General features: G+C 41.0%; 3 protein-coding genes and 1 non-coding gene across 4 annotated transcripts in view; 1 reads left to right on the top strand and 3 right to left on the bottom strand.

The window, feature by feature from the left end:
• Positions 1–468: 468 nt before the first annotated feature.
• Positions 469–5,604, bottom strand: LOC111219592 (F-box/WD repeat-containing protein 10-like). Its single transcript, XM_022742310.1, has 11 exons — positions 5,091–5,604; positions 4,715–4,873; positions 4,088–4,218; positions 3,600–3,706; positions 3,283–3,486; positions 3,027–3,148; positions 2,201–2,355; positions 1,959–2,101; positions 1,569–1,730; positions 1,149–1,438; positions 469–1,070 (listed from the first exon to the last, which is right to left on the bottom strand). Exons 1-11 carry the CDS (start codon positions 5,602–5,604, stop codon positions 469–471), a joined length of 2,589 nt encoding a protein of 862 aa, XP_022598031.1.
• A 1,001-nt stretch (positions 5,605–6,605) lies between these two features.
• trnag-ccc lies at positions 6,606–6,676 on the bottom strand. The gene has a single exon. It is a non-coding gene; the product is annotated as a tRNA-Gly (tRNA).
• A 254-nt stretch (positions 6,677–6,930) lies between these two features.
• On the top strand, positions 6,931–11,921 carry LOC111219884 (histone-lysine N-methyltransferase PRDM9-like). The gene is made up of 7 exons (XM_022742722.1): positions 6,931–7,049; positions 7,401–7,508; positions 7,611–7,703; positions 8,229–8,506; positions 8,640–8,707; positions 9,153–9,343; positions 9,542–11,921. The coding sequence occupies exons 2-7, from the start codon at positions 7,412–7,414 to the stop codon at positions 11,638–11,640; spliced, it is 2,826 nt and encodes a 941-aa protein (XP_022598443.1). The 5' UTR covers positions 6,931–7,049; positions 7,401–7,411; the 3' UTR covers positions 11,641–11,921.
• A 1,464-nt stretch (positions 11,922–13,385) lies between these two features.
• Positions 13,386–25,426, bottom strand: part of LOC111219883 (neurabin-2-like) — a 20,575-nt gene continuing 8,534 nt past the window's right edge. The window contains exons 3-11 of the mRNA XM_022742721.1: positions 20,786–20,918; positions 19,108–19,228; positions 18,712–18,816; positions 16,689–16,821; positions 15,097–15,249; positions 14,927–14,980; positions 14,557–14,786; positions 14,360–14,456; positions 13,386–13,443 (exon numbers count right to left, since the gene is read on the bottom strand). Of these exons, the coding sequence (XP_022598442.1) occupies positions 13,393–13,443; positions 14,360–14,456; positions 14,557–14,786; positions 14,927–14,980; positions 15,097–15,249; positions 16,689–16,821; positions 18,712–18,816; positions 19,108–19,228; positions 20,786–20,918 (1,077 nt within the window). The 3' untranslated portion in view covers positions 13,386–13,392. The remainder of the gene's footprint in view (positions 13,444–14,359; positions 14,457–14,556; positions 14,787–14,926; positions 14,981–15,096; positions 15,250–16,688; positions 16,822–18,711; positions 18,817–19,107; positions 19,229–20,785; positions 20,919–25,426) is intronic.

Genomic DNA, 25,426 nt, shown 5'->3' with positions numbered 1-25,426 from the left:
TTTAATGCAATGCAAAAGAAAACTACTTAAACTATAAAACTAAAAAACATGGCAAAAACACAGTGAATTAACCATGTGCTCTCTCCCATTATTAACATTAAGTAACTGAATATCTAAATGGAAACTCACAATACATTCACAGCTTGAGAAAACAAAAAATAAAAAAAAAGAATAATAAAAAAAAGAATTAAACTTTGTGCTACAAATCAAACTACAAATTAATTTCATATCCTGAAAATTAAAGTAAAATAAAAAACCTAAAGCTTGCTGCAAAAATACTGTGCAATTACTCTGGGTCACTATCAGATGATACAATACTGACCTCTAGTGGGGTTTTAAATAAACATCAAAGGTGCCTTGAAAATGTAAATTGCGCAGTGGTGATGGAGTTCGGATGGCATTCATATCATTCATCAAATGATCACAAATGTGACCTGTGTCACGGTGTGCCTACTGGACAGGTTTCGTTCACATCTCTGCATGAGTTCCCTCTCGGACTGGACATCGTCTTCCAGCCTGAATCACCCCTGCTCTCTGAATGGGTCCAAAAGGGTTAATCTTGGGTAAGCTGGTAGCAGTTTTTATGCCGTACTCTAGATTTGGTAGTGACTTCGTGAGAATGCGCTCCGGAGCCTGTGGCCCCTCTTTAGCACCGACCCTCTTGATTGCCCTCTGTGTGTCAGCAGTGTGAGTCTGTGTTTCTTTAGAAAATAAGCAGTGATGGTGTCTCCTCGTGGTGTCAGGAGCAGTGGTGACATCTGTGTTTGTTATAGTTTGACTGGTGCCTCTCTGCAGAATATGGACACAGGTCTTGGCCCTCCTGTGTTTCAGGGCCTGGATGTCAGAGTGTAGAGGATCCTGAGTCATGCGAGGACCCCAGGAATCACGCAGCCTTGCATTGCACTCCATGTTGATGCTAACTTCATCCGTGCACTGCGCCCTCTGAATGGCACTGACTCTGAGGAGGATGGAGTCACGTGTCAGAGGATGATGAAGACCTCTCTTCTTCATCCGTTCACACGTTGCCTTCTCGCTAAGAATCACTGACTGTTTAGCAGCCCCACCACTGACTATAAAGGAAATGTTTTGTTTAAGGACAAACTGATCCTACAGTATATTACTTCTGACATACTTTTTTGCATGCTTACCTTGTGTTTGGCATTTAGTGGGGGTAAACAGGAAGCGGGTGTGGTAACGCAGCTCTGCTCTCTCTGGCTTCTTGCTGTCACAGTCGTGCATCTTTCGGCTGGGTGAAGCCACCTGTGCTTTGTGATCTGCCTCGAAAGAGGTGCAGGGAAACTTTCTGAGTGAAGCTGCACATTTCTCAGAAACTGAACCATCCTGAGCTGGCACATCGCCCTGGCTTCTCTCTGCTGACTCCCAGAACACTTTGGCGAACTGGTACAGCCTCACACTGGATGTTGTGTTCACTAATATACTAAATGAAGGCAGCGAGAAAAAAATACGAGACAGAAATGTAAACTTGCACTGATATAATTATAAGATCAAATAAAAATAACACAATAATAAAAAATAAACATGCTTTCGTGGGAGGGTGTTTGCCTCACCTGTTGTCATGGAAGTGCAGGGACAGTAAACCGCCTGTTTCAGCCTCTGCTGTGATGTCTCTCAAACAGTCTCCAGTGAGGAAATTAAATATACGAATCTTCCCGTCCACGCAGCCAGTAACAACACGCAGGTACACAAGGGTCAGAGATTTGACCTCCCTGCTGTAAAGGTTATTTAGGTTTATGAGTGTACTGTAGTTAAAAATTAAATAATTAAAAAGACAGGCAGAGATATTTCACATATTGTGTTTAGGTGGTGATACAAAAAGGACATTTCTATTGGTTGCAAATGGCTAATATTGACAGGAATAAGCAGCAGGGGAAAAAAAGGTGACAAAAACATATTTAAATATAAATTTTGCATATCAGCCTCAAAGGTTTCTTGCTTACTTTGGGTGGCTGAAGGTCATCAGACACTCTTTAGCGTGACAGTTGACACTCCAGGCCATGACTTGACCGTTTACGTCCCCAGAGAGAAGATGCCATTCGTCGAAGAACAGGCACTTCACTGACTTCCTGTGGGCATCGATCACCTGGGGGATTACATAAAAGAATATATATATATATATATATATATGTATGTATATTTATAGAGAGAGAAAGCGTTCTCCACTGATGACTAATATTCTCACCCTGAGCAGTGATGCCTTCTCCATGTCCCATATTTTGACAAGGCCCCGATCACAGCTGCTATAGACTGTGGTTGTGTTGATTTTCACACACTGGATAGAGCTTGGGTGCTTGAAATTAAAATCCTCAAAACGATTTCCTGTTTGTAGATTCCACACTGGCGGTGCGGTAATAAAGTTTAGTTCATTTGCACATATCAAAATTTAAAAAGATGAAAACACAAATATTATTCCAGCAGAGCCACAAAAGCCTGAGGAGTTAATCGTGTAGCCCCTCTTGATAAGTGTACTCAAATTTTATCGCAATAGAAAATATATAAACTTTTCTTGAACAGTGGTTTGAAGACCTCAAAAGAACTGAAGGTGTTTGCATGATGTTGTGAGCATGGTTTGCTAATTTAGGCCTGATCATAACTGAGCATCAGCCGGCATGCCTAGTATTTATTAACCGTTGTTTGCTTGTCAGCTCTGCCTGCTGCTGGTGAAGGTAAAGTACAGCTTGGAAAAACTACCACCATGCCTCTGTCCTTTTCTAGAGTAACTTTACCCTTATATATGTTAAATATCAGTGGACTTCCTGCTTTTGGCAATCATATTTGCAAACCGAAAAGCATGGCACTGGTCCTGCGAGAATATCTTTGTTTCTGCATGGTCTTTACATTTTGTAAGAAGCACATTTGAGTAAAACCCAGAACAGGTTATTCCATGTTCCAGATTTGATGATGATCCGCGTTTGCTGAGGCCCATTGCAGCACTGTGTATTGTGATTAATAGTAAATGTGTAATTTTAAATCTGAAAGACTATAAACATCCTACAAAGGCTGCTCACCTTTTACTAAACAGTCTTTAGCCCCTGAGACAAGCCTATCAGCGTGGACATCCAGGCAGTTGACAGTGCCAGTGTGACCATACAGCTCCATCTCACACCGGTCTGTCTTCAAACTCCAACACCTACAGTTGTGACGAAACACCAAATAAACACCCACACCATTGGATCTACTTGATTCATCATCACCTTAAAAATAAATTCAACTCATAAATCTGAGTTATGATGACATGCACTAACGTTCCATTGTCCTCCTCACCTGATGCTGGCGTCACAGCTGGCAGTTATCACCAGGTCTCTGTCCTCACAGAGCAGCACAGCCCGGATGCTGCCAATGTGGCCCTTCATCACAGACACGGCTTTCGTTTCTGACGCCACATAAAACAGATGCACCGCACGGTCCTTGGAACCCGTGGCCATAAATGATCTGCCTCTGTAGTCCACCACCCTGTGAGGGTCTTCTCTGTCAAATCCAAACACGCAACCACACCTGAGTTACATCAGTTGTATGAATGAATGTTTGTTTTAAATCCAATGTGCAGCATTTCACAAAAAAGAAGGAAACTGAACACTAACTTGTTCAGCAGCACTTTGGTAAAATATGCACCACAATACACATTTCGCTCTTCCATTTGTACGGTTTTGGTTTTGATTTTGGCATAAGCAGCTTCAAATGGTTTGACCTGTGAAACCAGTCAAAAAAAAAGATAATCAATGTATTGGTGCATCTCCAATGTGGTGCAAAAAATTAGGTTTATGGATTTTCAGGGTTTTGATCTGTTAACCTTCTGGACATTGGAATGAATATCAGCTCTCTCATCATCCTTTGTGGGAACAAGGACTTCAACGATGTTGGAGTAAGTAGGACTGACTATGTTAAAACCGTTGCACCTCTACAACAGAAAAAAACATTAGTGATAATGTAATTTTTTATTGAAAGAACTATGTATGTTGCTGTCTCCACCACTGCGAATTTGTTACATCAGATAAATTTTCAAGAAAGTTTTAATTTTTATGTATTTACAGGATATTACTAAATCACATAAACATAGAAAATACTGTACCTTCATCATCGTCTTAATTTGATCCTGGAAATGTCTTCTGAACTTGATTTCCTCCATGGTTTCTTTTGCAAGGTTCTGCCAGTATTGACAAACCTTCTCGCAGCGTCTTAAAGTATGTTCCTCTAACAGCCCTGTTAGGAGACACACATGTGCAGTATAATGTACAGTAAGGACAAAAGTGTTTGATTTTTGTTATTGATAAAGATACTAAATGTAAATGTAATTGTCACCACTTCTGCCTGGAGGCCTTTTGTCTGTCATATTCTTCCTCTCAGTGAAATGTCATTTAAGCAGCAGACAGAGGTCACTGAGAGCAGACAGCCACACTGTTGCTTGGCAGGTCTTTGTTGTTCTTATATCCAAGGGCTACCCACTTGAATGTGGTGGATTTAGCAAGAGCATTCTTGAGTCATTTTGTGACATCCCCATGGTGCTATTGGCCTGGTGTAGTTGCTTCATACCAACTTGCGAGATGTATAATATTTTGTGTTGTGGAAAATATGAAACCAACTGAAATGTATCAAGGATACAGCTACAGTACCACTGCACTGTTCCTTTTGAAAAACACTGCAAATGATCAGTGAACTTAGACAGCATGTCATTGGTGTTACCTACATGTGGACTTACCTAGTATCCTCTTTGACAGGTCAACAGGTAGGCAGCCTATGAAGTCTCTGTATCGGCTGACTCCAGACACAGACTTTGAAGATCCAGGCACCACCATGAGAGCAGGGTCCTCTGAGTCTTCATCAGTGTCCTGATCAAACTGATTGGTATTGCGGCTACCTACTGAAAAGGGTACATAATTATTGAGTCAAAATAAACGCTTCAACAATGCAAAGCCCACGTCACTGTATTTATGTCCTACTACCTTTACCTAAAAGGCAAATGCAGTGTTGTTAAATAAATAACAAAAGTAAGACATTGTTTTTAACTCCTGAACTAAAAGAAAACATATAATCATGGGCTTTATCGTGTTGTATTTTTCCCCTTGTTGTCTTACAGTTAAACTGCAGAAACCCTCGTTTTTGCCTGACCAGGAGCACGCTGGTTAGGTTGGACACCATGCGTAAAAGTTCCGAGTCACAAAGTGAAAAGAGACGGCAAAGATAGCATGATTTCATCCAGTCTGGACTGCTGCTGAACCAGTCCCAGACATCATTTATATCCATGCCAAGTGGTTTCCCATCCAGAGCTCGGTCTGTGCTGCGACAGGGGTGATCCTGAGGCGAAGTCGGGCCTCTTGACCTGGCATAAGTGAACAAAGTCCATGATGTTACACCCAGCACATTCTGGATGTTTTCGAGCACTTGGACGTTTCTGCAGCGTAAAAGAAGCTCCACTAGGAATCTCCTCCTGAATTCATCCGACACCTTCCACACACACGGAGTGGAACCCGGTGGTTTGGGGGCAAACACGCACGATGGACACATCCCGCACATGTTGAGACATCCCTCCGCCGGTTTACAGTTGAGTTCGCACGCAGACACACTCCGAATAAATTTAACCGACTTCATTTCGACGTTTTAAGCAGATTGTGGTACTCTCTGTTGGCCACGTCGTTGCCAAGATACAGATGTTGTTTTTGTTCTTCTCACAATACAGACAAACATGGAGACATCATTCAGCAGGTTGCCGGGCAACGACGCACCAGGAAAGAATGGATGCTCTTTTGAGGGAATACCTTGCTATACCATACAGTACATTCAGCCCACAGTTTATTAGGTACTCCTAGCCAAAACTTGACTAAAGCGTGTTAACGAAAATTTGTTGATCTCATAGTTACAAGAATCTCGCGAGATAACAGGACAGGAAGTAGTAAATGAATCGATTTTCCGATTAACAGAAAATTAAGGGCTTTAGACTTGTTGCTGGACAAAACATGAAGGTGTTACTTTATTATTGTAATTTCTCACTATTTTCAGAATCTTTACAAATCAACAACCAATAAATTGAAAAAAATAATCAGCAAATTAATTCGTAATTAAAATAATAATTAGTATCACTTCAATATAAAATAATGAAAACTGCCTCAACCATAACCAAATACAACAAAATCATGTTTTTATATTGATGCAAATAATAATAATCAAATAAAATGATATTGCATCAGTCCCAGGGTCCATTTTCTGCACTGAGTGCTTTTACTTGTAATGCTGTGAGTACATTTCCTTATCATACTTACATACTTTTACTTATGTAATACTTTCAATGCTGGACTTACCATACGAATTTTGCTAGAATATCAGTATTGCACAAGCTTTTTCATTACCAAGCAACCAAAACTTTCTTCCAATGAGAGGTGCACTAAAGTAAGTTTGTAGCAGTAGATAGATATAGGCTATATTTAGCCTACTGTATAACACCAAATTGTTTGGTTTTATTCAGTATAGGGTGTAAAATATACGGTATAGCGCTTTGATATTATTATTGTCGCCGCTGTTATTGATTTTACTCTATGCTTACAATTTATGTCAATTGTAAGAAATAGTGTTGTTAGACTGGGAAAAAAAATCCGTGCGCCGCCCGGGAATCGAACCCGGGTCGCAAGAATGGGAATCTTGCATGATACCACTACACCAGCGGCGCCGTTGATTCGGAAGAAGTCGGCAGTGTTTACATAACTCTAGCCAGTTGCGCGTTATGCTTAAGAATTGTTTTTAGTAAAGTATTCCTCGTGTTTCATATATAAATTTGATGCTGCTGGTTGGACTCGCTGTTAAAGCGCAATGGCAGAAAAACAGCATAAGTAATTCTAATATTACTACTTTTATTTGGAAAATAACGGAAATGCAGACCCTTATGCTGAAAGGGATATTTATTTACTTCCGGGGAAGCGTCCTCGGTCTCGATTAGTTTTGTTTCTGGCTTCTAATCCGAGACCATATGTTAACGGCCAAAAGCAACCGTTTTGAATGCTAGTTAGCAAAGTAATCAGAGGAATATATTCACTGTGATTTGAGTAGGTTCAAAAGTTTACCTACTTTAATGTAGAAAAATTAGCCGGGAATGTATCGTGCTGTTAATGTTGCTTGTGCTTCTGTGATAGCTAGCTAGCTGTGAAAGCTGTGCCATTAGCCATAACAAACTAATGACAGCACTTTTTGCACTGAATCTTATCAGAACTATGGTTTTTCACCATCTTTATGGAATGTAACGTTAGCCTGTTAAACATGTTGCTGATTCTAGTGTTTCTCGATATGGGCTAACATACAAACGCTAGTCGTCACGTCAGCTGTTTTGGTGTTTTGTATTGTTTGTGTGAGCAGCAGCCAAAAGTGTAGCTATAATAATTTCTTTAAATACTCCACAGAGTCTGCACTCATGTCGGGCAGGAGCAACGGTGTGGAATGGGTTGAGACAACCGAAGAGGTTGTTGTTACAGAGGAGTGTCTACCACCTGATGACAGCACCCCGACAGGTATAAGTTTCCAGATTAGATTGTGCTCTTGTTCAAAATTTAAACCAGAGACATAACGTGAAATCATACACAAGTTTCTAAATAGTGTCTTTGTTCTTGTAGTGATACCGGTTTTAGAGCCAGCAGAAACAACAATCCAGAAGGAACTGGACTCTGTGGGGAAGGAAGAAAACCCAGAGGCGGATGATGGCTTTTGTAAGATACTATTTTACCTCTTCTACTTACGCTCAGCTGCCAGTTTTTGATACACTCAACTAAAACTAATGCAGTCCAATACAGCAGCCCTGCAATGAATTGAATTTCCAGTTTTAGCTATTTGTACTTTATAAATTGGCAGCTCAGTGTATTTTCACAGCATCATGGGCCTCATACAAAGTTTCCACATTACCTTGGAAAACTATAGACAGAAAATGAACAAAATGTCATGAAATATGCCCTAGAGTATGACCTTGTAAGACAAAGAGGCCTTGTTCATTTCTTCCTTTTCCTAATTCCAATTTGAGTGTTGAATGGAATTAATATTCCCACTGATATGTGGAATATTTGCGCAAAAATATTCTGTGATAAACAGGAACTGTTGCTTGACTATGAATGTTTAAAATTGTCACTGGTGTATTAATGTGCATGATAATAGTGTGTAACTTATAGGTGGTTTAATACAGATAACCATAAACATAATTTACTGTATTCTTCTATTTTCCTCCTCTTTATATTTCCCAGATTGCGAGGAGTGTCTGACTCTCTTCCAGGACCAGAGTGACCCGGCTAATATTAGTGGCCCTTCTTTCGTTCTTGACTTTCCAACAAGCATGGGTGTCCCCCAGAGGGCCCTCCTCACTCTTCCCTATGGTTTGATGATAGGCAGATCTAGTATTCCCAGGGCGGGTGTTGGGGTCATAAATCATGGACCAATAGTGTCTCCAGGAATGCATTTTGGACCATATGAGGGGGAAGTGACAACAAGTGAAAATGCAATGGCCAGTGACTTCTCCTGGGAGGTGAGCTCAGAAATGCCAAACTGAAATAAAAAAATAAGTCTTGATTTGTATTTGAGACTCATTCTTACAACAACTTCCTGTTTTGGTAATTGGTATGTTTGTGTTGTCTCAACAATATTCTCATTTTCTGTAGATTTGCAAAGGAAAACATGAGTATGAGTATATTGATGGTGCCAGAGAAACACACTCAAACTGGATGAGGTAATGTATTTAAATTATTTCATTATTTAAATGAAACTATATTAAAAATGATCCAAACTGTAGAGAGAAAAAGAAAATTCCCATTTGGATGGCTGTGCCAGGATATAAAACGGAATTTGGCACACACAAGCAACTCTCTGAAGGAAGGCAGGACATGGGAGGTAGCCATAACGTGCATGCAAACACATAGCTAAAAACAAGTATATCAGTGGGTGTAGGTTAGCTAAAGTAGCCAGGTGTTACGTTTTTACTCAAAACCTACCAATACCAAGTTTTGTGTCCTGTCTCTCGTGCTATGTAAGATTTGAATCTGTGGTCGAAAAATATAATCCATAATTTCCATTGTCAGAATGTCAGTGTTTTGTATGTGCTTTGCCTAACATCACGGTGCATCTAAAAATCTGTCCATGTTTATATTCAAGCTCTCTTCTTTCCTCCTACACAGGTATGTCAACTGCGCTCGTAATAAAGACGAGACAAATTTGCTGGCGGTCCAGTTCAAAGGCAGCGTCCTCTTTCACTGCTGCCGCACCATACAACCTGGAGACGAGCTCATGGTGTGGCCCAGCAACAAGCTTCTCACCCATTTTAGTGAAGCTTGGACCCAGATGTGGTTTATGAAGTTGAATTCAGCAGGTACTTACTATCTGAGTTTCACTAGTCACAAAAAAAAGATTTTTTACTGGCTGTTTTTCTATGAACCAGTCACTAGTGTCATTTAAGATCACCATGTAAATCTTCCTTAAAACAGGAGAATTCTTACAATTCAGTATTAGTTTTTATATGGTAAAATTAAGTATGACTAATGTTTTCCTCCTCTCCTCTTAATTGTAGAGAATAATACAACTGCAGAATCACAGATCTTCCTGTGCTCCGAATGTCAGCTGACCTTCACTACAGAGGCCTTTCTCCAGCGACATACAGAGCACTTCCACTCACAGCCTATAGAGGACTGTACAACACCTGCCGCTGAGGTAGCTGAACCTGAAAATCCCACTTCCAATGCCGACTCAGGTCACTCTGTAGCATCCCTGGTGGTGTTATCTGTTGATCCCGTTGAAGCCAAAACATGTGGTGATTGTGGGAAGACTTTCAAGCAAATGCCTCACCTGAGGAGGCACAAACTTTGTGTTCACTCAAACAAGCGCCCCTACTGCTGCCCACAGTGCAGGCGAACTTTTAGCCAGGCCTCTGGCTTAATCAGACACCAGCTAGTTCACAGAAAGCAGACTGTGCTAAAAGCCCCTAATCAAAAGAAAAACTTCAGTGAGAAGACTGAGAGCTTGACACAGAGGTCAGAACTTTTTACAACAGCAGATCCAGCCGTAGCTGATGAAACTAAGGACATGAATGTAAGTGAGAAAGATATGGACGTAACTGAAACTGAGAATACTTCTGCAGGAGAGGCGGAGATGTTCCAATCTAATTGTACAGACTGTGGAAAAAGCTTCACAAATGAAGCCTCCCTCAAAAAGCATAAGGTGACTGTCCATGAGAGGTTACGTCCATATGTCTGCACTGTGTGTCAGAAGTGCTTTGGCCAGTACAACGACCTGACCAGGCACCTGCGGCGTCACCAAAAAGAAAGTAAAAGGAAAGAAAAGTTAAATGAGGCTCCCGAGGAGCAAAACGCCATGCCCTTTAGCTGTGCCGAGTGTTCACTGACTTTTTCTTCAGTGGATACCCTTGAGCAGCACATCAGTGAGCATCACTCAGAGGATACTGCTGTGGAAAATCAAGATGGTGATCCAGTGCCTGCTGATGATGATCAAACCCATGATCCTGACTTCATTCCACAACCCTCAGAAGCCGAAACAGTTGAATCCATCCAAAAGCTTCCCTCTCAGAGGCCTCAGCGACTTGGAGCTAGATCTAGAATTTCTGCCATAACCAAGCTCATTGCTCCAAAACGAAGGGCAGACATCTGCAAGAAGCCATTAACCGGCCCGGCTCAGGCTGAGCAGAGCTGCACTGAACCAAAGGCACCTGCTGCCAGAAATGGAAAGCTAACAAAATATAAGTGGTTTAGCTGTAATCGCTGTAAACGAACATATGGAAACCCAGATGATCTTAAAGCACACAAATGCGCTTTGAGACAGCACAAGTGTGGTCAGTGTGGGGCGACTTTTAACATGTCTGGTTTCCTGAGAAGACATGAGCAGACAGTGCACGCTAATGCAAAATCTTACAGCTGTGAGCGCTGTGATAAAGTCTTCACTACATCTGGGAACCTGAAACAGCATCAGAAGAGCAACACCTGCATGAAGTATCACTGCACGTCTGAGCTCCACTCATGCTCCTTCTGTCAGTTCTCCTTCACGATGAAGAGCTACCTTATTAAACACATCAAGAGGCACCACCCTGTGGAGTATCTATCACACTGCGATTCAGACAACCTGATGGATCAGCTGGAGAATGAGGAAGGGGAAAAGGAGTACACATGCCCCCGTTGCGGGAAGAGCTGTGCGAGCGCCAAAGCTTTCAAATCTCACACGTGCTACCAGCAGGTGAAGGTTCTGTACTTGTGCACCGACTGCGGGAAGGGCTTCACCAACCACTACGGTCTGAAGCAGCACCAGCGCATTCACACAGGAGAGAAACCATACAGCTGCCCTCACTGCAGCAAAAGCTTCTCGTACACCGGCCAGCTCAACGTTCATCTCAGGACTCACACGGGAGAGAAGCCGTACCTGTGCACGCACTGCGGAGAGAGCTTTCGGCAGTCGGGAGACCTGAAGCGACACGAGAGGAAGCACACGGGGGTGAGGCCCTACAGCTGCCCCGAGTGCTGCAAAAGCTTCAGCCGCCCGCAGAGTCTCAAAGCTCATCAAATGCTTCATCTGGGACAGAGAATGTTCAAATGCACCCAGTGCGGAAAGAGCTTTTCACGAAACTATCACCTCAGGAGGCACCACCAGAAGATGCACTTGTAATCGGATCACATTGTTAGGACTTAGCGGAGGCATTGTGGGAGAGCTGCAGAGAATTTTTCAATGTCCTGTACATAACATTATTTAAGCTTCAGTTAGTTTAAAGATAAAGCACTTCATATCCAAACAGAATTTTTCTGTTTAAAAATATATTTTTCTGTCTTATGTGAAAGGGAGTGAATTCATCCATTGGATGGGGTTCCTGCAAATAACAAAAAATGTAGAGGAAGATGCACAGTCACGTAAACAAATGCTTATTGTTTCACGTTAACCTGCTTTGAAATAAAAACAACCAGCTTGAGCATCACTGTTGACCATTTATTCCACAAAACATACAATGCAAAGCATGTGCACTGTACAAGCCTTAATATTATGAAAATACTCATAACCATGCCTGTTTTTTTCAATGTCATCCAGATCTACTACTTTTTATTTTTTTTACATGACACAGTATAACTTTGTCTATTGAACGTTGCTTTTTGCATTGATTTTGTCAGTTTTTGTCCTTGTTAGCTCATATTTCCACCTTGACTATATTATAAATATTAAGTAAAATATTTCAGTCTTACCTGAACTATACAAACATACTGGTATGACAGTTGACACAAGTAGACTCAATTTTATTTTAAACTGTGCGTAAATTGAAACAGGTAGAAACCTGGCAGTGTTTTTCCATGTGCTACACACAGCGGTGTCAAGTGCAGCTGCTGGTTAGAGACAAGCTTTTTAAATCTGTAACTTTGCTGCTGGTAACGACTTCTTTAACATCCCAAGTCCACTAATGTTTCTTATATCAGTAGTCCTAACTAATACCAGTTACACAAGTCCTTGACAACATCCATTTTGAGGGGGAAAAAAAAAAAAAAAAAAAAGATCCATTTTCATTTTGTGGCACAGCAGTTGTGGAGGCTTGTCTCTGTGTTTTTTTTTTTTGTTGTTTTTTTTTGAAAGAAGCGAGGGGTTGAAACCGAAGGATTGGTTACTCATTAATGAGTCTTAATGTGTAAAAAATACACAAACACTTCTGAAAGGTAGGCAGCAGGTGGTTCTCAAGGTTAAGTGACAAGACCCCTACGAAGGTTGGGTTACTGTTTTGTACAATTTCAAAGACACCTTCAAAGACTCATTCTCGTCTAGTCCTCTGTTCCAGTGAAGCACCTTGTGTGATGTCTTCTTCAGTGCAATCTCCGTCCAATTTACACATCTTCATCACATAAAATATACAACAACCCTCAATCTCATTAGTTTATATTATGTTAAATGTTATACACATAATAAAAATTTTTACAAACCAAACTGATTGTTAAACCACACAGTATCACGTCTGTACAAACTCGGAAAAAAAAGGTCACAAAACTAGGCAAAAGAAAGAGGAATTTGTTTTTTGGCAATTAAAAGCAACAGCCAGGTCTGTCACAAAACCACAAATTAAGGGATTAAATACTGAACTCTGAAAGTTAAAAAAGGAACAGTACATCTAGAGCTCAACAGAGTCTGTGTTTGTGATGATAAAACCGTTCTTCACGTTCCCGTAAATGTTAACAGAAAAACATGGTTAAAAGGGTTAAGTGGCTGAAATACAAAGCCTGAGGACACATATACAGTATGCGACCGGAAACCAAGCTCAGGTTGGAATCAAGAAATACCCTGCAGTTCATTCCAAGTACAATAACACTATCTTCTACTTCATCTGGCGAAGTTCTGCTTTCTGAGATGCGAAACAGAAAAAAGGCTTTTTTTTTTATTTTTTTTTTTTTATAAAGGTTCCGATTTCAGCTCCTCGACCCTGCACTCCAGATCAGCCACCTAGAGCAGAGAGAGGATAATGCAGTTACGACCATGTTCAACCAAGTGACGGTATGTGATCAATACAGTGTACAACACAGCTGGGTCCAAAAATCTGAAATCGGACATTATCTAGAACTGACACACAATATGTTCTGATCTTTATACTTTTTCTGACATCGAAATATATCTGAAGTTTTTTCACATTGTTGGCAAACACACAAATACTTTTTGTTCAAATGTTATTATAATTATCACGTGGTTGCTGCAGTGTGAGTCATGTTGGGCTTTTAATAACTAATACAACATACTGACTAAATATGGTCCCTCTGAGGTTTTGCTGTTATTGCTGAAGCTTCATTGAAAACTATTTTAAGGCTTGTATAAATGCCACAAGACTGACTTAAGAGGCAGTTTTGTGCCAAATTGTTCTCATGAATGCTGAAAAAACAAACAAACTGTCACCTCCTCAAGCTGTAGCTCCATTCACTGTAAAACTGTTCATTCGTTTTTGGTGACGGACCCTTAAATACCAATCTAAATGTCAGGCCAATATTAAGCTTTACATCTTCAGCTATGCAATTAAAATGCCATAAGAGAACCTTTGATTGATAATATGTAATTTCAGTTTATCATCTGATGACTCTTTACTCATGCTTGAATAAATACCAGACACATAGAAAAGGCTTTAATCACAACTCTTGCAAATGATGTCACTGTTGATGTTTGAGACCTAATGTGCTGCTGAAGCTGAAGCTGAAAGCACCAAATTCATTCTGAGACATTATCATTTTCCTTTGCACTTTGCAAAGTCAGTTTTAATCCAGGTTTTGTATTAGAGCACATTAATTATTTATTGTGCTGCCCATTGACTGTATCTGAGAGTAAAAGCTACAAGCACCAGCAAAGTAGGCTAAATCTAGGTCACCTCCAGTACCTGTTCTTGGAGTTGTCCAGACTCCTCTTTGAGAAGGGAGGCCTCAGCCCCAACTTGTGCACAACGCTGGGTCTCCTTCTTCAGGTACTCAATCTCCCTGTTGAAGGCAGCAGACGACAGTGTCAAGGCTGTTCAGCTCAAATGTGATACATCACACATCTCTTTGAGCTCTCATCTGTGTAATGAAGATGTCTTACTTCTGCTGATATTCCTTGATCAGGCGTTTGGCTTTGCTGTACTTGCGCTCCAGGGCCTGATACTGGGCTTGCGTCTCCTTCAGGTGCTCGTCCACCGCCTGACACAGGCTCTGAGCCTCCATCCAGTAGCCCTCCAGCTTCTCCATGCGCTCCTTGTTCTCGTGCAGGGTCTGTTCCAGCTGAGCCTTATCCATACGCCAGCGCTGCTTCTCCTGCTCCGCATGGTGCAGCTGGAGAGACAGGTGAAGCATCCGTTTCAGTAAAGACAGTAAACACTAAATAACCAATGCTTCTTCTTCTTTTAGGACTAGTGTTATCTAGTGTCTAATATAACATAATGATTTAATACTATCTTAAAGTAACACCTTACCTTTCTTTTCAGCTGTTGGATCTCAGCCTGGGTCACAGCATGCTTTATTTGGAGCTTTACAGCAAAGAGAGAGATGACATTTTTAAATACATCTGTTAATATTAGGCACATCAGGGGAAATAAGCTGTGATTACACAGGAAATGTTCCAATTAAGCAGTTGCCTGCTCACCTCTTTGTATTTATGGGCCAGTTTCTCAGGGTCTGTCTCCAGAGGCGACATGTCCTCGTTCTCTGCCAAGTCAAACACTTCGATGGCGCTGGGATACGGCGGACTGACCTCCTCATCCTCATCTTCTTCTTCATCTGTGCCATATTCAGCACCCTGCAGGGATGAGGTTGAGGTAAGGAGATAATTTATTAAATGATGTGCAGTGCAAACGTATCTTCACGCTGCAATTAAGTTTTTTTTTTTATGATTACCAAGTTTAAAAGCTACATCTTGCTTCTTTAACTAATATCATTGTCAATCCAGATGTTGCAGTGGGACAAGATGTGTAGAAGGATCATTTAAAAGTGCAAACATTATCAGTTGTATAGATAAAACTGAATTTAAGGAAGAAAGATTGTTCAAACATCTATCAGACTTTGCTTTTGTTTTTACACTGTACTGTTTTCTGGGAAGTTAAGTGGATTTCTAAGAGAACAAAATGAGCATTTCTTTACATCTATTGTTAAATGTTTGAATAAAACAGAGCAGAAAAATAGGAGAAGGCACTGAAACAGTATTTAATGGAGCTGTTAAAAGCACATATTTCTGCGCTATGACACTAAATGGACACTAGATGGTGCCAAACTCAAAAGAGCAGACTATACTCTCCATTATACAACCTAATGCTTTTCAAGAACCACCCACCATCACCCCCTTTCAGGCAACTTCCTCTCTATTATCATAATAACACTACAGACAGTTTTTGTTCCGTTTATGTAAAAGGAGAGAGAAAAACTGAGACACTACGATTAACAAAGCAAAGGACATCCTGGGTCACAAAATTTGAGTCATCCTGATTTGTCCCCATTTTGGAGCTGAGCTTATCATTTAATCAGACTGATACTACATGCTGGACACAACAGAGTGGCTTTGCGCCAGTAGCACACACAACACAGCCACACCAGAGTCACTTCGGTTGACGACGGTACTGAGATGAATTTCATAATCCTGAAGGGGAAGCAAGGACATACAGGGCCAACCAACAGTTGCAAAAATCTGCCTTGTTTTTCATTTTAAGGCTGAATTTTGTCTGAACGGGTTGATAAGGTCACTTAACTTTATTACTTTTTAATGATGCCTTTGTTCTGTTATTAAGTGGCTTAGTGAAAGACTATGTTTCAGCTGCAACAGTCAAATTTTTCATATTCTTACTTTTAATTTTCTTAATGCATTGAGATAACTGATTGGATGCCCTCTAAATACTGACAAGACAACAGCCGAGCTGTAAAAGATCATGCTCCTCACATGCTGTGTTTTACATTTAAATTCCCCTGCAACAATTTTGAAGTTAGTCGTCTAAATATTACATTGAATTCTCAAAAATCTGTTTTTTGTTATTGCAGCAATGCATGTGTACATGCAAGTGGTGGGGGAGGGGTTGGGGGAAAATGGATTAGTAAGCACTGCACCCTCACTTGTGCACCATGTGTTTGCAGACATTGCACCACCTCTGATTCAAGAATGACAAAAACAAGCCGTGTGGTCAGCTAGATCTTACACCAGTGTTTTGTTTGTTTTTTTTTTCATATTCAGCCCTGAGTGTCAAGACTGACCTCTTGTTCATCCATGTACTGGTTGTAGCGCTGTTCCATCATCTCCCTCTGCCAACGTTCCTGCTCCAGGGTCTGCTGGATGAGCTGGGCCACTTCACTCTGTTCACCCGGCTTCTCTCGCCCGATCACAAACCTGCGTTTTGACAATCACCAGTCCAGTTGAAACATCTGTCACAAACCACTAAACCCAAATCGTGCTCAAAGGGCCTTTATCTGATATGGTATGATACTGTATGTGCATGCTAAATAATACATGATGGCCCTTTTTTTCCCTCCAGACCACTGTGGAGCCTGAACACTGGTTCCACATGGACCATGAGAGTGGTTTTCATATATAATACACAGCTTAGAGTGTTATAGTGGCATGTATTAATGCAGTAAGGAATGTGCTTGCTCTCTGATGACAGAAAACGGTTTCCTGTTTACACATGGACAAAGGCAGTCTCTGTGTTACTGGCCTACTCCTTCAGCTCATTGTACAGTTCATTATAGAGGCTATATGCTTCCTGATTGAGACTCACAAATCTTTGTCCAATTAAAGACAGTAATCAGGGAAAAGTAAAGTGAATCATGATGAAGCCACAATCGGTTATTAAGCCAGCCGCTGCAGCCTTTCAATTTCTGCTGCGCTAACGGGTAATTAAATGTTCACAAACACACTTCCTGCCCCCTGTCTATTTGTCTCCCTGACGTTTTTTATGAATAGGTCTGAGCTCTAGTGCCCTTCGCCATCGCTGCAGCAGATCCATAATGTATGAGCTATCTATGGAGGTCTCTGATCTTCACAAGTCACACAACACTAACAATTACCCCAACAGCCTTGACCACTAAAACCCTGAATTATGAATGAACTTAGATGACAAAAGGAGCACAAAGGGAACAGTCAGCTCCACCAAAACGCCAAAGAGCCAGGCTACAAATAGCCCCCTGGCATTTCAAAATGATACTTTTGATGCCAACTGTATTTGATAATCATGTTTTCTGTGGCTATAGTGTGGAATCTTTGGACCTCATTCAGAATGTCTCCAAAAGGAGCTTTTCAATGCTGAAGGGTATAATCATGACCCTTTGAGACTTGAGATAGAAATCTGCAGTCTGGTGAGTTGAATGGGCAGGATGTGGTAGAAGTCAGTCCTGCATGTAAGACTGACTATGGGTATAGAGGAAACCATCTCTTCAAGCAAGAATGCTGTGTGTCATAGCGAGGTGTGGTGACAGATAGTAAAACAAAAATTATGCTCTAGTCACAACTAACACCTATAGAAAGCCCAAGGCAACTGCAAAATGGAAACTGTAAAAACGAAAGTCTATTTAACTAAGAGCACAGCGGTGCTTTGAGTTAAATGCTAACATCAGCATGCTAACATGCTCACAATTACAAAGCTAGCATGTTGGTGTTTAGCACTCTTTGTTAACTTTTCTGGTCTGGCATGTTAGCATGCTAGCGTTTGCTACTTAGCACTAAACACAAGGTACAACCAAGGCTGGTGGGAGTGGCTTAGGTTCTGTAGGTACTTTGTCAAATTAACTTTGATGATGATGTTGTTACATGAATTTCCCCTAGGGGATAGATAAAGTATCTATCTATCTATCTAACTAAAGGAAAAATTAAAACATCACAAAAGTTACTACAGTTCCTCTTGCAGGTATCATCTGGGCATATCTTGATATCTATGGGGATATCTGTACCAAATTTCAAGATAATCCATCCAATGGTTGTTGACTTATTGTGTGGCTAGATGAAACATTAGGACCAAAGTCAGAATGATTCATCCTCTGCGCACCATGAATGTACAAAATTTATAGTAATCCACCAAATAGCTGTTGAGATGTTCAGTATATAGTCTGGGCTGAAGTGGTGGATCGAGCAACTGACAGACCAACCAACATTGCCCTCCTTAGAGCCACACGGCTAACATTGATTATAAAAATAACACCAGTGTTTAGATGATTTGTGTTTCTTGGTGTTAAAGTGAGTCAGTTAAATTGTAATAAAATCATCACTAGTTAGAGCAACTCTTACTTGACAGTTCCTGAGGTGTTCCTGAGTACAGAGGCGGCAAAGCTCTGGGTGACTCCCACCAAACTGGTGCCGTCCACCTCCACAATCAGATCGTTCACCTGGATCCTGGAGGAGACAGTAAAGAAAGGAGTTTAGGATTTATGGTAACAGTTCAACTATGGCCAAACTCCATTTTTAAGTCCTCGTGCTTGGCAGCAAGACCTATTTGCAGTTGGCAGGGATCAAAATGAGACAATGAACTATCCACTCCTGGAAATAGCCAACGTCAGGTTGACAGATGGTGAACACGGCAACGGCCTTCTGAGTTTGAAGAGAACCTTTGAAATTGGATGTTTCTGTTGTAGAGTGTGTCTCAATCAGGACGATCCAAAATCAATTTAACATGAATAAACGTACCTGCCATCCCTGTGTGCCGCTCCTCCGTCTGTGACCGTCTTAACGAAGATGCCCAACTTCTCCAGGCCCATGTCAGCCCCTGCACCCATCCCGATGATACTGATGCCCAGGCCATCGCCATCTGAAAGAGAGTGGGGAATACCAGACTAGCTGTTACCATACTGTTATTGTAATCCATGTTTGACAGGTTTTGGTTTAAATTTGTTATACTGTCATGTCATTGAGAGTCAAGTATGAGGAATGCCATCAGCCTTGAGATTTACATGTTAGGATAAATTTAGCTAGTAAAAGTGCTAAAAGCAGTACTTGCCCCTTTCCCTTTACCACAGATGAGAACAACATTATAGGTGCACTATTACATTTTCTTGTAAACAAACAAGTTATATTCACATTCATTGTTACTCACCAAAATGCATTGTGTGTGTCCTTGAGGCCAGACAATGCATTTCCTTCCTCATAAAAAAAATAAAATACAATGCCAATCTTTGACTATTTTAAACCATGCATTGTTACATCAAAGTTTGCTTGCTAATAGTCTTTTTCTTCATTGCCTTTGTCTGTGCAACCAGGGACCTACTCATAAAAACACTGCCCCATAGCACTCTACTGGTCAGAAAATCCACACGATACCCTTAAGTACAACCTAATCAATTGATCTTTATAAGTATAATCTACATATACTGCATTTAAAAACCATACCAGCCCCTTTATACAAGAATTGCAGCTTAAGTTACCCTTACAGAAAACAATTAGAAGGAAAGAACAGACAATTTAAACAGTCTAACTTTTTAAATTAACATATATATTCAGGGGCAAGTCCATAAAAACATTCCTAAAGTAGCTTAAAAACAATCCTCAGACTAAAAGGAGGCTATGTGAGCTCTTGTCTGTGTAAGTTTAAAAATTGACAGCAGCTTTCTGTATGAGCAGAATATTGATTAATAGTTGTAATAAAAGCACCTTCATTATATGTGTTCTGAAAGTTAGATCAGAATCAGCGATAACAACCATTTCCTGCCAGAGGCGTAATCTGCTGAGACATTGTATTCATTTGTGAGCCCCGTTTCTCTCTTTACTGTTTTGGACCAACAACCAGAGCCTTTGCTTTTTCTCCCCCAACTAGATTAATGTAGACAGTACACTCACAGCAGCATATCAGTTGAACATGATCACATATGGTATCCCGTGTAACCTGCCCTGTACACAATTCCAAATATAGTCTTCTATAAATATATTAATGCACCATAATGTTGAAGGGATGTTGGAAGTGTGGCTCACTGGGGAGAGATGGAAGGTAAAGCCATTGCACTTTCTTTGCTTTGTGGGAAAAAGGAAGCTTGGCAGAAGGCAGTGTGTGAACACTGAAGGCCTTTTTACTTAAGTAATCACCAAATGTAGGATGTTTTGTTATGCAGCTTCAAAAATAGACAAAAAAGAACGACTCAAACTGTTCAGTGGGAAGTTAATCTGATAAACCTAAATTCATTTTCAAATGCCTTTCCATGAATGTGAAATGTCTTGTATTCTGTTTCCTAATATAGTGTAAATAAACAGTGCCCCAACCAGGTTAAAATAAATACTTGGAATTATTTGTTTGACCAAACTCAGGTCTTTTGTGCACAGCTTTGTAAATGTAGAATTTGGACAAATACTGATGAGAGCTCATAATGCTCTGTACCTTTCTCCAGCTCCACGGGGAACAGGTCCAGCCTCTCCACCCTCTTCTCCAGCTCGTACTCTGCAGATGCTGCCATGGGATCCACGTCTTCATTACGCCTGTCGTAATCCTCGTTGGGGTAGGTGGCAAACACCTGCAGGAGGAGACAGAGATGCCGGGTCAGACTGAGAATTAAAACACTGACAGCCAGACATGGTGTGAAAGGAAAGGGGATTTTATTGTATTTGTACATAAGTTTGGGGATTTCCTTCAAAAAGAGAGTAATTTGTGAAATGGTTTTTCTTCAAAAAAGGGACAGTGTGACATTTTGGAAAAAACATTTATTTGCTTTCTTGCTGAGAGTTACATGAGAGGATTAAAATCACTCTCATATCCGTCCATTAGATATGAAACTAGAGCCAGGAGACAGCTAAAAATTTAGCACAAAGACAGGAAACAGGGGGAAACATCTAGCCTGGATCTGTCCAAATGGTATAAAGTCTGCGTCTCTAAAGATCACTCATTACCACATTAAATGCCATGTGCCTTGTCCATTCAAAAACTTGTGTGAAAACAAGAATTTGTGTTTTTTTGGGGGGCTATGTTTAGACAGAGTCAAGGTAGCTGTTTCACCCTGCTGCCATGCTTTGTGCTAAGCTAAGTTAAACTGTCTCCTGGATGTAGCTTCATATATATATATATATATATATACTGTACAGACATGAGAGTGGCATCAACTTTTTTCAATTAACTCTAGGCCAGAAAGCAAAGCATATTTCTTAAAAAATTTAAAACTATTCCTTCAAAAAAAGCCCCTTCTCCACTGACAGTGGATCCTCTCTGTTGTGTTTTTGCACTGCAAATGTCTCATTGATTCTCTGCTACTAGAAGTTTGCATTTCTGTAGATGCCTCTTTCTTTTCTTTGCAGCCATGGCGACTTATTAATGTTTTGCACTACTACTACCCAGTTCTTCTTACATTGCTTCCAAATATAGTAATTGCTACTGAAAACAGAAAACACGTGACTTCCTGTGCACCATGGGGAGCCTGGTAAATGCTGAATCTCTTGTGTGTGCATCAACAGGTGAAAGAGAGCAAATGTAAATTTACTTACACAGAAATGTTGTAGATTATCACTTAACTATAGATGATTAAATGCAAATCCCCGTCAAACTACACTGCAGTGATTTTTTTTTACAACATATATGCATGAATGGTTCAGTTTTAATCCAGTATTTCAGTTTACGTCCTGAAAATATTTTTCTGCTTAAACTAATACAAATAGAAAAATGGATATGATGTATTCAATCAAGAAGGAACCCAGTTCAATTATGTATGGGCAGCACCAAGTGCTCAGAGGCCGTGGAGTTGAACGCAGCTGAGACAGACAAGCTGGATTCACGGTTTGATAAGAACTTACCACCACCACTTTTAATGCAGGCATAATGAAATTCAGATTTATCGACAATTTCATCTGATACAGCCGCAGAGTTTCCTCGAGACCTCTGAGCCGTATCATTTCATGGCGGTAATGTCTATCACACACACTGGGAGAAAATCAATCACAACCACTGAATTTGCTTCCATGAAGACAGAGGCCTCTGTTTCCAGGGCCCGACTTCCCACATTCACTCTGTCTAACAGCATGACAGTTTACATAACCACCTCCAGCATGCTAATGGAGGCCTTCTGCAGCTGCTGTTCACAGGCCTCACACTCACACTCACACAAACACTGAGAAAGAGAGAGAGAGAGAGTAAGCTGAATCTTTAAAAGCCTCACTTTCAGTCTTCCAAGGTGATTATGCATGCACCACCTTGCATGGTCCACTAGCCACACTAATTCAGTGCTGGACCTTCTTCTTTCACACATTCTTTCCTGTATTTTACTTAATTTCTAGACTTTTCTCTCCACAATCTTTTGTACCTTCTGCTGCGGTGGTTTAACACTTTTTCCTTGAGTCTTTGTTTACTTTATTCCGCGCATCTCTCGCTTCTGTCAGCTGTTCGGTTTTTTCTATTCGTGTTAAAGTAGCATCTTGTAGTTTCAGTGCTATCCCTCAGTCATATAGGCCCCGTCTCCCTAGCAACCCCACAGTAAAGAGCCTGTCAGTTTTGACAGCGCCTTTGAAATGTAACCAGCCCCTCCTCTCTCAGATTTATTCAGTATCATTGTATTTTCATGCATCGTTGAACACTGTACAAGCTCCTGCCTCTATTTTTAAGCCTTCCTCACCAATAAGAATAGAGTTTAAAATGTTATCGCCGTAAGCCACATCACTATCTCATCATCACTGTCTGTTCACACAAATGATGACTGGGCCTAAATTTTCTTCTCAAAGAAGAAAAGTTCAGCTAGGGTTGGCAAAGCAAATTTCTTTACTTCAAATATTTTTGAACTACTACTAATACTTTAAAAACTACTGAAAATCATTGAACTCAAACATGTAGTGCTTAAATAATTACTTAAGATGAGAAGATTGATACCTCTCACTTCTCTCTGCAACATATGAAGCTACCACCAGCAGCCATTTAGCTTATCTTAGCATAAAGAATGGAAACAGCTGGTCTGGCTTTTTTTTTTTTTTTCTACACTCACACTCTCCAGAAAACTGGACTCTGGGAAATTATAATGGACATTTTACCCAATTTTTAATTTTACAGGCTATACAATCAATAAAAAAGGAATTGACAGATTAATCCACAAAGAAAATAATAATTATTTGCAGTCTTACATATATTATCACTTAAATTAAGGTTTCACTTCTGTCATCAAATAGAACCTAACCCTACTGCAGATGACATGATAGCATGGGAACAGCACTGACGTCTAATGGCTTTTGATTTAGGTTACCTTTGTATTTAGAGGGATTAACAGAATGTGGATTACAGACACACAAAATGCACTGTTTGCATCCTACTGTAAGTAACAAAACATACAACAACAACAACAACAACAACAGTACACTCAAAGCCTGCATGTCCACTGTGACACTCTCCCACGGCACCGGTTCACTCCTTGAGTTTAAAGATCAAGAGGCCACAGCTGGTGGCTTGCGGAGCCCTTGTTTTACGCCCACAATGCTGCAGAGGATCAAACGAGGAAGTTCAGCAGGATTTAACGTGGCACTGGAAAAAAAAACAAAAAAAAAAAAAAAAAAAAAAAAAAAAAAAACAGCCATAGACTGGATGTGTGTTGTGACCTGCAGCCTTGGGTGAGTTCATGTGCAGGTGCCGTGATGCAGGCCAGGCTACAATCTTGCCTCACTGACACAGAATTAACACTTTCGCTTCCTGAGGAAAGATTTTCTGCCTCCTTATGGACAATGATCCCACACAGGGCAGACAGACTAATGGGGTCCAACATGATGCAACCTCTTACCCCAACCTCACTTAAGCATGTGAGTAGTAGATGAGCTTCTCGAACGGTGAGGTGGCTATCTTTGGAAGACAAACATTGGGATTAAAGGCAGGGTGGCGAGAGGGGGGGGGGGGGGGGGGGGGGGGGTCGGGCAGGGCTGGGCTGGAGAAGGACACTGTTCCAGTTGTGCAGATAAGTAGGTCAGAGGAGCTAACAGATGGCCAGGAAACTCCTTCCTCCCTCCCTCTGCCTACTAGCCGCCTGGGATGTCCTACAAAAGCTCTGTGGGCAGCTAGCTCGAGCCACTCACCAGCTAACAGATTGTGTTTGCGTCTATAAAGAGCACCCACTTGGACTATAAAGGGTATTAAAAACAGGCAGTAAGTGACAACTAACATTTTACAATGCAGTTGCCGTGACAGAGAGATGGGTAAATGATAGAGCTGCTCTGGAGGCCTCTGCTCTCCAACAGTGTGGTTCTATCTTGATGGCCTCTGGCTACAGTGTAATTGGGTAACACTGTGGTAGTGTAACTAGCAAGTCCCCCACCACCCCCACCCCATCCCACCCCCCCACATCCATCCCACCCCACCCCCACATCCCACAGCAGCATGTCAACTGTGTTTCTTTCCCTCTTAACTCTCCAAAAACACATCTAATTTTGGATTCAGCCAATAGAATGTGTGGAGGTGTGCCTATGGTTTTTCAAACAGAAATAGCGCTTCCACTCTGTCTCTCCGCATACTGTTAGCACCCAACTTTCCACATTTTTATTACCCATTCTATTCTTGCAATTATTTCAACTAGTTTCGGGCATGTGAGCCTCACTACTACTCTCCATTTCTACCCTTAAATGCCCAAAGTGATTTAAGGTGATTACCATGCATAATGTGAGATCTGTGAAATGGCTGTTCTACTGTCTATGTGTGCCTCGCTGTTCTGTATATATGTTTTCTTTTAGGGTCAGAATGCCTGTGTGATACTTCATCAAGCTGTCAAAGTTAGGATATGCAGACCAAAAGAAGCACTTTTCCTGTGAACAGTTTAATGACACACCATTAATTGCTTTCCCAACCACCACAGGTTAAACATGGCCAAGAAGTGGCAGTAATTGCTCTAAATCCTCCATAAAATTGGGGGTTAATCCAGATCCCAGATGTGCAACAGCAGACAGAAAATAAGGATGTGGCCCTGGGTGCCATCGCCCCAACCAACAAAATGGATATGGTAGCTTTGTCACGGTAACGGTTGCATCCACAGAGCCATTCTATTTTGGCAGGCCAGTCTTTATCTCTTCTCTG

This window comes from Seriola dumerili, unplaced genomic scaffold (genome assembly GCF_002260705.1).
Source record: "Seriola dumerili isolate Sdu_G_001 unplaced genomic scaffold, Sdu_1.0 BDQW01000068.1, whole genome shotgun sequence".
Taxonomy (NCBI): Eukaryota; Metazoa; Chordata; class Actinopteri; order Carangiformes; family Carangidae; genus Seriola; species Seriola dumerili.
The sequence above is the reverse complement of the archived record's forward strand: the minus strand, read 5'-3'. Positions and strand labels throughout refer to the sequence as shown.

What these genes read in the sequence shown, in the direction of transcription:
- LOC111219592 (XM_022742310.1), bottom strand. Translation starts at nt 5,604, where the DNA reads ATGAAGTCGGTTAAATTTATTCGGAGTGTGTCTGCGTGCGAACTCAAC. An exon ending in CCTGTCAAAGAGGATACTAG is followed by an intron (nt 4,219 to 4,714) that starts GTAAGTCCACAT and finishes GTCTCCTAACAG; the next exon opens with GGCTGTTAGAGGAACATACT. An exon ending in ACCAAAGTGCTGCTGAACAA is followed by an intron (nt 3,487 to 3,599) that starts GTTAGTGTTCAG and finishes TGGATTTGACAG; the next exon opens with AGAAGACCCTCACAGGGTGG.
- LOC111219884 (XM_022742722.1), top strand. Translation starts at nt 7,412, where the DNA reads ATGTCGGGCAGGAGCAACGGTGTGGAATGGGTTGAGACAACCGAAGAG. An exon ending in TGATGACAGCACCCCGACAG is followed by an intron (nt 7,509 to 7,610) that starts GTATAAGTTTCC and finishes TTGTTCTTGTAG; the next exon opens with TGATACCGGTTTTAGAGCCA. An exon ending in AGAGGCGGATGATGGCTTTT is followed by an intron (nt 7,704 to 8,228) that starts GTAAGATACTAT and finishes TATATTTCCCAG; the next exon opens with ATTGCGAGGAGTGTCTGACT.